The 13,231-nt window shown below is 33.0% G+C and overlaps 1 protein-coding gene across 1 annotated transcript; it reads right to left on the bottom strand.

Moving 5' to 3' along the window:
• Window positions 1-18: 18 nt before the first annotated feature.
• On the bottom strand, window positions 19-7,562 carry LOC144852612 (E3 ubiquitin-protein ligase FANCL-like). The gene is made up of 10 exons (XM_078710524.1): window positions 7,407-7,562; window positions 7,096-7,154; window positions 6,561-6,678; window positions 5,735-5,835; window positions 5,547-5,643; window positions 2,687-2,755; window positions 2,074-2,224; window positions 1,427-1,638; window positions 929-1,045; window positions 19-378 (listed from the first exon to the last, which is right to left on the bottom strand). Exons 1-10 carry the CDS (start codon window positions 7,497-7,499, stop codon window positions 262-264), a joined length of 1,134 nt encoding a protein of 377 aa, XP_078566650.1. The 5' UTR covers window positions 7,500-7,562; the 3' UTR covers window positions 19-261.
• Between the last annotated feature and the right edge of the window lie 5,669 nt (window positions 7,563-13,231).

Below are 13,231 nucleotides of genomic sequence, written 5' to 3'. Positions count from 1 at the left end.
TTTTGTTAGACATGTTTCAGTTAAGACTGACCATTATCAGTTAAACAACTAAAAAAAAAAGCATCTTGGATAATAAGTCGTATTAAATTATTATAGTCATAATATGCGCTCATAAGAATATTAAAGGTATGACCTTAGCGGCAGTTCTTTAAAAGTGCAAAGCCAGATGTCGCCTAATTCTGCAGGTGGGTATGCATTGCATGGCAAAAGAATTGCCTGTCTCTGCCTCACTGGTAATCATAGTACATGTCTCATCACATGTCACTTATCTTCAAGTCTTGCTGTGATTGGTTGACTACAATATGGACACTCCCCATATATGTTTTTAAATCCATATTTGCTAAGGCTTTGGTTGCTAGTTGGTAATGATCGTAACCACTGAAAGAAAAATGTATTGAAAAATGTTAGCATTCCCAGCACAGAGCTCACAAAACCAATGGAAATTGAGGAAGGTGTAAAAGAAATGCAAAGATCTCGCACTCAATGTATAATACCCAATGTCACCACGGTACGTTTTACGACTGTAAACCACAGAACACCGGTATAAGTGCTTAAGAGCTCCCCCTACTTGTCTTCATATATTGCTCTACCTAAATATATTGGTATCCATAATGCGTGCCGAAGGTGAAAAATGCGCCAGGAACTCATTATTTCACTTATTAAGCAATGGATGAATAGATTATAAACATTATACGGACCAATAATATTAGTATGTTTTCTTTTCTCTTATCAATATCTAGAGTAGTATAGAAATAATGAATTTATACATATCAGGAGATTTTTTGGTTTATCTTAAATATCGGGACAAATTGCATTTTCGCTGGAGATGACTCGAAATATAGGGAGAGTCAGGAGGTCTGATTAGTACAGCATAGTTCTTGGCAGGCAGACCTCTGGAAGAACAGACCACACAAACAATGCAACTTGCCTCATATAAGCATGCTTGATGGAATGGTTTGCTACATGCTGGAAACTCGCACACTTTATCCGGTATTTCCCCTTCAAGTCGATAGAGGTAGCAAATACTGCACTCCAAGCAAAAATCCTGCAGATTCAGACAAAAAAGCTACATAAATAATGCTTTGGTGTTACCAGTTAGTTACCATATTAGACTTGTTCAACATCTCTAATAGTTGTCTTTTTTATGTTCGTATTCCAGTCAGCCTTTCAATTTTTGTCTGTTTTCAGCTCAAAATCAATTTTCACTACCCACCCCAATTCCCCAGCAGAGATCGTCATATTTTATATAATAACCTCTCGCTATGGCCTTGCAAGTATTATATGTATGAAACGGCATGTGTGCCAAAATATTAAGTCGAATCGCCAGAACCTAAAATATTCAAATATTTGCAGTCATTCACATGTTTTTATCACAAACATCTATATTTACTTTCCCTGGTAAAATAATTTAAATATCATTTATTACCTCTTTCTTGGAGGAGATTTGAGATGGGAAAGTTATTTCCATCAAGGCTTGTAAGTTGTGTAGTGTTGAATGCGCTGTGTTCCAAAGGTGTACGGACTTGTTCATGTTGTCTCTTAAAGGTTTAACGACTTTATCGGCTCCTAAGAATCGACATTCGGGCAAGTGTGTCGGATGAAGCGGATTTACAATTATTTGAACTGAGGAATTGTTGCCTATCAAAATAAGAAATGTATTTCACTCGGGATTGTAATTTGGGAACTCAATTTGTTGACTCGGCAACTCAATGGGTACAACAGGGGTGGGTGGAGGAGATGATTAAAAGGAGATCAACCATTACCACAGGTCAGGGCAAGTTCAGGCTGTGAAATTGAATCTAAAAGCTGTGGTATATTCCAAATTTGTCCCTGTAGTTTTTATCTATCAATTAGTTCAATCTATTGACTAGTTTTAGCCATTCCCATGATATATTATGTTTTATTTATGTTTACAATGTTTATAACTTGTGTTAGGATAAATAAAGGAAAAAAAGAAAACTTCAGATCACATACCTCCAACACTGCTCTGTAGCAGAGAAGACCACTTCCTGACAAAATGTATTAACCTATTAACTACTGGTTAAAATGACGAACTTAAACAAGAATATCTACCTAAAGCAATTCGTCTAGCATTGTCTTTCCTACAAGGGTTCTCTGGTTCCAGCACCCATGTTGACCTGTCAATCTCATCCAGACAATTCCAAAATATCTGATGTCTCTCAACAACTTTGTCAAATTGTTTTAAAACATCTGCAAGTGTCATCTGTATAAAAACAATACTTTCAGTGAAGCCACACAGTGGAATAGATATTTGCTTATTTTATATAATTCATCCACAATTAGGAAATTCAGATTCTTTAAGATGAACCAGATGTGTGCAGTGGAACTCCAGTTTTAAGTCCTTATCTGAAAAGGCTTGTTCTACCACACCAGAAGATATATCGTTAAGGAGAGCCTGAACCTGTGATGATTTTATGGCTATGGAATTTTGGCACCCCTGTCCTAAGGCCTGTCTTCACTATCAAACTAGTTTGACAAAAAAGTGTGATGTGCCCAAATATGATATGCTTACATATGGTAGTGATATGACATTATCGTGTCCATATATGGGCACATCAAAAATTTTTTTTCGCAAAGTTTGATAGTAGACAGAGCTTTAACCACTTGGCCACTCAACTCCATATCAAAATAAGTTTGTACATTAATTAATGTACCATGTACTTACAGAGTTATTCCACTGTAGTATGAATTCAGAGGGCAAGTCAGTGCTGAATTCTGGTATTTCATTTGGATACTTTATGGGAACAAAATTATAAAACAATAAATAAAAAAACTAAATATACCATATTCTGCAGTTTCACTAATTTACTGCAGTAATGCTAGTGCAATCAATTGATTAGCATATCATATTAATGTATGCAGTACATGATAGATTTTATATTGTAACCATTATAGCATAGTATAAAACTGACTGCAAATAACGAGAGGCAAGCCATGATTCAGACAACGTTTCGATCTTTATTTGATCATCATCAGGAATGAATGTAATTTAGTTTTTGTAAAACCTGCTGTTTATCTGAGAAATCACTACTGTGTTATGTAAGTATTTCATATCTGTTAATCTTTTACAAATGAAAGGGTATGCACTGAGATATTAAATGTACTTAAGTTTTTTTCATAAGGTATTGAAATTCTTTTCACTAACCACTTTCCTTACATATCAGATTGTATTGTATCCACAGTATTGTGGAAATGAACAGAATTGAGTGCAAAGGTTTGGATCAATAGTTCTATACACCATCAAGTCACTGACCTAAAAGTTCTATATTTCAACCATATATATTTTTAATTCATGCACTACATGATAGATTGTATATTGTAACCATTTTTAGTTTTATAAAACCTGCTGTCAATCTATTGTTAATGTTATGTAACTATTTCATATCTGTTAATAATCTTTTACAAATGAAGGGTTATGCACTATTAAATGTACTAAGGTGTTTTTACTCGGGGTACCCGAGTCTAGGACTTACTCATTTTCTCCTCTTCCATCTGGACACTATTGAGTAAAAAGTGCGATTTTTAAAGTGCTACTCCTCCCTTATTAGTTGTAGTATTGAGCTGGGATTTGGCATGAATATACTACAGGGACATGTCCTCAAATCTATAGAGCCGGATTTTTAAATTTCAAACCGGATGCAGACATATGACGTCTCGAAGATGGTACCATATAGTAGGTTATTGATGTGTATGTGACGTTACATCCCGTCTTATGACGTCATTACAGCTTCATTTGCTGTACCCCGAGTATCGCACATTCGTGCTTTTTTTTAATTTGTTTAATTAGGAAGCCACAATGTGTGACACACACCACAGCGTTATGTAGTTATATGCGGCTTCTTGGCGTAGTGGTTATCACATTTGCTTAACACGCAGAAGGTACCTGGTTCGAGCCCGGGCGAAACCTTTTTTTTTAAACTTTATGGTGAAAAGTAGTGTATACGCAATATGATAATTATACACAGTATATCTTATTTTTATTATTTTTTTAAATACTTATTTTGTGTAATCGGTAATTATCACTTTTACACATGTTTATTTTGCTTTGTGCTTATTACCATATTTATTTCTAATTTAAATGGATTAAAAAACTTTCTGTAACCCACATTTTTAGTGTAAGAGGTTTCGTAGTGTAGTGGTTGTCAAGTCTGCTTAACACGCAGAAGGTCCCGGTTCGAGCCCTGGCGAAACCTATTTTTCTTTAACTTTATGGTGAAATATACTGTATACGTAATATGATATAGAGTATATCTCGTTTTATTACTCGGGGTACCTGAGTCTTTCTAGGACTCTCTCATCTTTTCCTCTTCTTCTTCCATCCGGACACTATTGAGAAAAAAGTGCGATTTATAAAGTACTACTCCTCCCTTATTCGTTGTAGTATTGAGCTCGGATTTAGCATGAATATACTACAGAGACATGTCCTCAAAGCTATAGAGCCGGATTTTTTATTTTCATACCGGATGCAGCCATACCGTATAGCCGTATTTGGTAGCACGGTTATTGATGTGTATGTGACGTTACATCCGGTCTTATGACGTCATTACAGCTTCTTTCGCTGTACCCCGAGTATTGCACATTCGTGCTTGTTTCATAAGGTATTGATATGAGTTTTTTTGACTAAACCACTTTCCTTGCATATCAGATTGTATGGTATATCTATTGTGAAAATGTACAGAATTGAGTGCAAAGGCTTGGATCCTTCAACTTGGGGTATAGGACTTTCTATACACAATCAACTACTGTATCCTTGACCTGAAAGTTCTAGATTTCAACCTTTAACTAATGGATTACTATATACAAATATTGTCATAAAAGATAGTGCTTGTATATTAGTTATATAAAGAAACCTGTGCCCTGGTTTAATTTCTGGTGTAGGTGTATATATATACATATAAAATGTTGCAAAATCAATGCTGTGTATTGATGAGGGATAAGCATTATTGAACACGAGTGGTTTACTCTATCTTAAAGTATGATACATATTCAGAAATTAAATCAGTATTTTTATAGACAAATTTCAGTAAGGAAATTTAAAGATCTGTTATCATCGAGGGATATCCTTCTGGACAAAAAAAGACAAATCTGTACGACGTCAAACAAGGTAGGAACTACTTTTTTTTCAAACTTTCAATGAATTTTGTTTGTTTTATTTGCTCAAAAAAGGAAAAGTAAATCACAATATTCACATTAAATTTTTAAAACATTTGATTTATTAAATATACTGTACAATACACATTGTGGTCTACTTGAAATACAAACTATATAAAGCTCTGTCTACAACATTATGATGTGCACATATATGGACACGATGATAATCATATCACTACCATATTTGGGGATATCACTACCATATTTGGGGATATCACTACCATATTTGGGCACATCAAACTAGTTTGATAGTGTAGACAAGCAGAGCTTAACAATTGAGAGTGAAGAGAAAAATTATCTGAATTTTCTACAATACATTAATTAGGACATTGATCTACAAAAGGAGAAACATAATTTAAAATGTAATTTTTTACCTGAGAGGAAATATGAACCGTTATGTAATGCTCTCTTTCCGCACCATCCACTGTCTTTAACTTAACTTTTTTAAACGATTCATCAATTTCAACAACCCTGAAACAATTTGAATACAAGAAAATTTCCTAAAAAATCAGTTAAAATGATTAAATTAAAATGAAAATGTCTAACTTTTTATCTGACTTACTTGTCCCATTTTACAAGTGCAATTTCTTGAATGAGTTTTTCATACAAATATGGTGCTGTGTTTAATGCTTGCAATTCCTTATTCTGTTTAACAGCCAAGTCCTAAAAAAGAAACCAGTGTTATTATTGTGTAAGAGTTGTAAGCTCTGTCTACACTATATTACAATAGTTTGACAAAAAAAGTGAGTGTGATGTGCCTAAATATGGTAGTGTTTTATTTTACTTGCTTTGGATGAACCTTCATTCAAGAAGTGTGCCACTGTTTCAAAAGTGTAGCTTTTAACTAAATTACAGTATTATTATTATTATGACATCATCATGTCCATATATGGCCACATCACATTTAGTGTAGACAGAGCTTTACTTTCATTGGCTATTATGGTTTCCCAAGTTTCAAATTTTTTGTACACTGCATGCTTTAAAAAAAAATGAAAGTATACTATATTATACTGTGTCCATCATAATCCCCACCACCATTCTGAGATTGGTGGCACATTCAAAGTATAAAGAAGCTTGTTAATGCTCTTTAGGTAATTAGTTAATTAGTTTATTGCACAAATGGTGTGAATGTATTGTGTTTTCAGTAAAACAAAAGAATGGTACATAAAACTATGGGTACTTTAGGACAAAATTACACTATTGTGACAGTTACTGCAGTAATTGCATTTTGTTTACCCTTTTAACTTGAAATATAATATTATTTAGCAAGGTTTTTGGAGGGTATTCATAGCACATCATAAACCTTGAAAAAAACTTAGTAAATTGTTATTGACAATACAAAAAATTGTAAATATCCTGTCATAGATAAATAAATTTAGTAGACAAACCACAATGCTTTTCAATTCTTCTAAAAACGTTGGAATACTTGAACATTGTTGTAGTCGCGTTTTAATTATTGGAAGATATCCTCGTAAAATGTTCATTAGGTTGACATCACAATGAATTCTGCAAGGACAAAGTATAGTTTATTTTTTTGTGGTGGTTGGTTGATCCATGAAGTTCTATAATACTTCCATGGTTGATCAGTTATATTTTTCGACCATGGTACATTTTCTGGAGTTCTATAATACCTCCATGGTTGATCAGTTATATTTTTCCACCATGGCACATTTTCTGGAGTTCTATAAAATACTTCCATAGTTGATCAGTTATATTTTTTGACCATGGTACATTTTCTGGAGTTCTATAATACTTCCATGGTTGATCAGTTATATTTTTTGACCATGATACATTTTCTGTCGAGTTTTGTGCCAATAACAGAAATTCCATGAATGGAGATGCATAATTTGAATTTGGGATCTTAAATAATAAATAAAAATCAAATTCAAAATTTAAACATTGGTTTGTTGGAGCAACGCCTACCTACAGTACTTGAGGTCTCTATTTGGTGGTAACTCTATTTTCAGATGAAACTCTTGGCCCTGCAATTAAAGTAGAGGGTAGGCTATTAATAAAAAAATAAATAAATGAAGTAATGACAGTCACAATGTGTTATTTATAATATAAACTATATATATTAGGCCTCTAGGAAGAGTTTAATAATAGGCCAAACTAGCTAGGCCTATATTAATTATTTTAGTAGTATACTATTAATATTATAGAATAATATTAATACTAAAAATAGGCTAGTTTTATAGTATAGCAATAGGGTCTAGATCTGGTGGGCTGCTTACTAAAGATTCTATAAATCCATCGTAAATTGTTCTTCTCTTATTTTGGGGAATCAGAAGTTGACAAATATTCATCGAATTTGTATCTTCCGCCATACTACTAAGGGGCCTAGGCGTACTCCTTGCGGATTACGGTCGAAGCGGCCGCCAACCAAAGCGGCCGCTAGTTCAATAACGGCAATTTGTATGGCACGCCGTGTGCTCTTTGATTGTCGTTGGTTTGTAATCTTTGATTGTCATTGTTTCGACAGGTTTTCTTTACTCGGACGTAAATAACAATCTACATTATTGTAATGTAATTTATTCTCTTTATTTTACAGATTGAATGTGATACGTTCTTTTAAACGAAATGGCGAATCGATGATTAGCCTACTTATTTTAACTAAATGATTTTAAATAAATGATATATATGTTTAATAATAAAGTCAATAACATTCATTGTGGTGTTTGTATTGTATATTAATATAATATATAATAAGCCAATTATTAAGAATTATATACATTTTTTCAATAAAGTATATCACAATATATAGTTTTGTTATTGTATATTAATTAATCAGTAAAGTAACTATACTATAGTAGTGTTCATAATTTGTTAACTTCTTTCTAATTTTTTTTACAATATACATGATTTTATACCTTCAGATATATAAATCAATTTAAAATGAGTTTTAAATACTAATATAAGATGCAAGTGTCTGTACGGTACGGTAATTAATTACGCGAATTTTTGCTAATAACTCGACTGGCGGCCAGCAATAGTCCTGTAGAAGGTGCGCGTTCCTCTGGCGTTTTCGTCCCCACATGGCTTTATTGAAAACACAAACAATGTATTACAATGGAATAACACTTAATGTAGAACACACCCTATTACTAATAATAAAAACCAAGATTCGATAGTATGTAAATGGGATATAAAGATTCGACAATACCGTACGTAAATTATTAACGCAATACTGTATAACGATTCGATAGTAGGTAAATGAGATATAAAGATTCGGCAATACCGTACGTAAATTATTATTGCAATACTGTATAAAGATTCGATAGTAGGTAAACGAGATATAAAGATTCGGCAATACCGTACGCAAACTATTAATACAATATTGTATAATAACGATTCAATAGTATGTAAATGATATATAAAGATTCGACAATACCGTACGTAAATTATTAATGCAATACTGTATAACGATTCAATAGTATGTAAATGAGATATAAAGATTCGGCAATACCGTACGCAAACTATTAATACAATATTGTATAATAACGATTCAATAGTATGTAAATGATATATAAAGATTCGACAATACCGTACGTAAATTATTAATGCAATACTGTATAACGATTCAATAGTATGTAAATGAGATATAAAGATTCGGCAATACCGTACGCAAACTATTAATACAATATTGTATAATAACGATTCAATAGTATGTAAATGATATATAAAGATTCGACAATACCGTACGTAAATTATTAATGCAATACTGTATAACGATTCAATAGTATGTAAATGAGATATAAAGATTCGGCAATACCGTACGTAAATTATTAATTCAATACTGTATAACGATTCGATAGTATGTAAATGAGATATAAAGATTCGGCAATACCGTACGTAAATTATTAATGCAATACTGTATAACGATTCAATAGTATGTAAATGAGATATAAAGATTCGGCAATACCGTACGTAAATTATTAATGCAATACTGTATAACGATTCAATAGTATGTAAATGAGATATAAAGATTCGACAATACCGTACGTAAATTATTAATGCAATACTGTATAACGATTCAATAGTATGTAAATGAGATATAAAGATTCGACAATACCGTACGTAAATTATTAATGTATAGATTCGATAGGAGAGGGTCGAGAAACGTCGTGTCAGTTCAACGTTATATTTTCCCTTCACTACCAATATAATGAGATATACAAAGTTAATTATTAAATGATTCGATAGTATGTAAATATTAAAAATAGAATATAAGATTCGATAGCATGTAAGTTAATATTAAAATACATATAATATATACATTGATTTAACGGCCGGCAAACTTATTATACAACTTGTTATAGAAATATAAAGAAGAGCTGTAACTCAACTCGCTATAGGCCATGTCGTTGACAACAACAATCCAAGATTAAAGCGCACACGGCGTTCCATACAAATGACGATATTAAACTGGCGGCCGCTTTGGTTGGCGGCCGCTTCGACCATACTCCCTCCTTGCCCTGTAGTAGGATCGGAGCTGAGAGGCCTAACTGTTGTTTTTGTTTTATCGCCACTTCTTAAAGCACGTGTCTTTGGTGGCGCACTTCAAAAATTGTGTTCACTCATGCGTGAGAGTGTAATCATTCATAAAGAAGCGAAGAACTACAACAAAAACTGTCATCATCAAATCAGTTTACAACTCACTGATCAAATTGTTTTGTCGGCACCACCTGAAGAGATAGTCAGTGTAAATCTGTAATCCTCTATTGTATCTACATCTGAACTTTTATATCTAAAGGTTAGACTATTTACTATAGATTTGAGAAAGTGATATCTGGTTTAAAACCAAGTATACTTTCTAGGCCTATCCGCTAGTAGAAGCGCACTCCTTTTGAAGAACTGTACCCTCTGTTGGTCACACTTGTTTGGTAGTTGTAACAAACGAAACCACACTCACCAGGCGATCATCAATTTTCTTTACTCAAGTACTGTTAGTAGTAAGTATAATATATCTTCTTATATTTGTGAATTTCATCATTATGCTCTATGTTTTCTAAAGTCATCATGACAGCCTTTTATTTGTTAAATGTTGATGGTATATATTAATATTATATAAAATTGGAATGTGTTCACTCTAGTCTAGTTAGGCCTATTCAGCAGGATATGAATATGAAGTGAGTGGTTTTAAACCATTGTAGGAATTTAGTTTAGAAAACTAATTAGTAATACAAAAAATTACTTGCAAAATGTAGCAATAATTTCAAACAGATGATTCCAGTAAAGTTTGTAAAGTGAATTTATTATAATTTATACTGTACGTATTAACCATTTTTGGTCGCCATTTGGATCGAAATTTACTTACTGTGAATGTGGTTACTGTTTATATAAACACATATACAAAGAACATTTATTACTGTGACTGTGGGTAGGCTCTACTGCTGGATATATAAACACATAATATACAAATAAAAACTTTATTTCTGACAGTTGCTTCTCAACGTATTTACACAACTAATGCTAACCCTAGCTCTAGGCCTATACTCTTCTTAATTAAAAAAAGAGTAGGGTGCGTCGAATCCACGTCTAGCGACGGTCGCGGGTATGTTGCATCTTTTTTTCTTTCTTTTTTTTGAGAATTAAGGGTGGTGGCTAGCCACCCTATTCACCCCCTAGATCTGCCAATGAACTCATTTCAAGCTTCTGTATTACAGTAAAAACCCTATTTAAAAAGTTTCCGTGACCTAAAAAGTTATATACAAACTTTTGATGACCTAGTTAATCACCATCAATAGGGCATCAATATTAACAAAGGTTTGATGCATTAGTCAACAGATGCAATTTTAGTTTTCACCATGTGTTTCAAGCGACTGAGACGATGGGGGTGTGATGGAAAATGTATGCTAATTCTTGTAAAATTATTTATTAATTTATATGCATATTTTATTAATTAATTAATCCAAGCTGTTGCATTCTCAGGCAAATTTGGTACAGAATCTGTACCATTTTTAAAAAATTGTGTTTCATCATTATTTTAAAAATCTTTTAAATACACTATCATTGCAATTTTTAACATTTTGTGAAAATAATGCATAATACTTGGGTGCATTATCACAGGGACATAACGATACGAAAATATAATTGACGCGCAATGAATGCTCGTATTTTAAATAAATACAAAATATTTTAATACCATCATAAACATTTACCAATAGCTCCTACAAAAATAAAGTCTACTTATGTAATAATAATAATAATAATATTTATTCGGCAAAAGTTCATAAATGTGACATCAGTACTGTATTAATAATTATTATTTTTTATAAATAAGTAACTAGACAGATGTATCGCACTTTGTTAAATAGTAACATATAGCTGGATAAACCGACAATAGCCCTTACTCTCCAGAGGGAGGCTCAGATACGAAAAGTTAAAGTTCCTAGAATACACCTGGACCATAATGGACTAGTCCGCAACCACACTCTCATGTGAGAACGTTCCTTCCAACTAGGGAAGAGTTAAATTAAATTGTAATTTAACTCTTCCCTGTTCCAACGTACCACCGTCATCACTCATTTAAGCATATTTCTTTCTTTTTTTTATGATCAGAAGGTTCCGATTTTAACACCGACAAAGAAACAAATTTGATATGATTAAATTATGATTGTTTAAGTTGAATTTTTAATCTACGGGTTAATAACAAATTGTTTGTTTTTACCGACTAATAGTGATCATCTGTTTTTGATGATAATAAGTAAGCTTTCAATATGTTTACCCATATTTCCGATGTCATTTTAAATCTACCGTACCAGTAAAAATGTTAGAGATATCTAGATTGTAAACATTTATTGCTAAACAATGTTTTGTTTTTATATCTAAAGCCTGAGTAAGATAAGGTAAGATGAGCTCACAACAGAGGTCGGCCAGAAGGAGCGAAAAGGGCTTGGTCAAAACTGAACTGGAAGAAATGTGTACCAGCAAATTCCATTTTTCATCTAGTTTTTCCTTAAAGATTATTTTATTTACAACCGTGCTTTAATTACTGTATTTATTAAGTCTGAATTTTTATTTTTAGACATTTATTACTATTATTAGCAGATATAAAATCTTGTTCCCTACAGCCTTACTTATTTGTATTTATTGACTGGCCGAGTGGTTAACCGTAACTGTAATTACGTAGCCTTAACATCAGCAAGGGTTCGAGGCTTACTCCCTCCATGGTTCTTGTGGTAGAATGAGTCTTCTCGGATAAGGACTATAAACCGTAGGTCCAGTGTACACATCTGGCTCATGTGGCCTTTAAAGAACTTAGTACATCTTTCGAGATGAGTAGGGGATTACCCCGATGTACTAGTACACCCTCTGGGTCAATTCAATTCAACCATGTATGACTATACTCAAATGAGGTTCTGCACAGTATAGGAAGATGATGATGATTTTCGTTTTGTCAGAGGGCAATTTCTACAAAGGGTACCTATATATCTTTTTCTCTTCTTCCATTTATGAGCAAACTTCATTGTTAAAAGGCTACTGCTCCACTGGCTTTTTGCAAATTTCATACATACAGTTTATGGTGCATACACAGTTACATATCTTTACATATCTATTATTTGTAATAAAAATAATAATAAAAACCCTTTTGCCTAGTCTCCGAGAGATCCCCATTCAGATCCATCACTATCATGACCCACCAACTTCCTAGGGGTCTGTTTCTGCTGCATGGTGCCGAATAAACCGTTTATTTCAAAATAGATTTTGTTTATGTTATATTGACTGCAACCGTTTAAATCAGTGGGTTAAATCGTTTTAAATTACCCAAAATGCAATTGGTCCTGGCAATTAATTCAAACGTTACTGCAGTGTAGTTGACTCAAGGTCAGCAGCTGTCAATCACCGTTATTTTGTGTTGCAGCTAAAAGTTGCCGCGAGCAATAACCGGTTAAATTGCGTTCTAACAGCGAATTGAATGAGTGTTTTCAACCATTATTTTTGCGCTACAACCGGTTTCTAAAAAATTGTCCTGTTTCTGCTCCCAAGAAATTGGGGTTAATTTATTCGCACTGTTTTTAACCGGTTATTTTTATGCAGCAGAAACAGGACCAACTGT

Source organism: Antedon bifida, chromosome 9 (assembly GCF_963402885.1).
Source record: "Antedon bifida chromosome 9, ecAntBifi1.1, whole genome shotgun sequence".
Classification (NCBI taxonomy): domain Eukaryota; kingdom Metazoa; phylum Echinodermata; class Crinoidea; order Comatulida; family Antedonidae; genus Antedon; species Antedon bifida.
The sequence above is the reverse complement of the archived record's forward strand: the minus strand, read 5'-3'. Positions and strand labels throughout refer to the sequence as shown.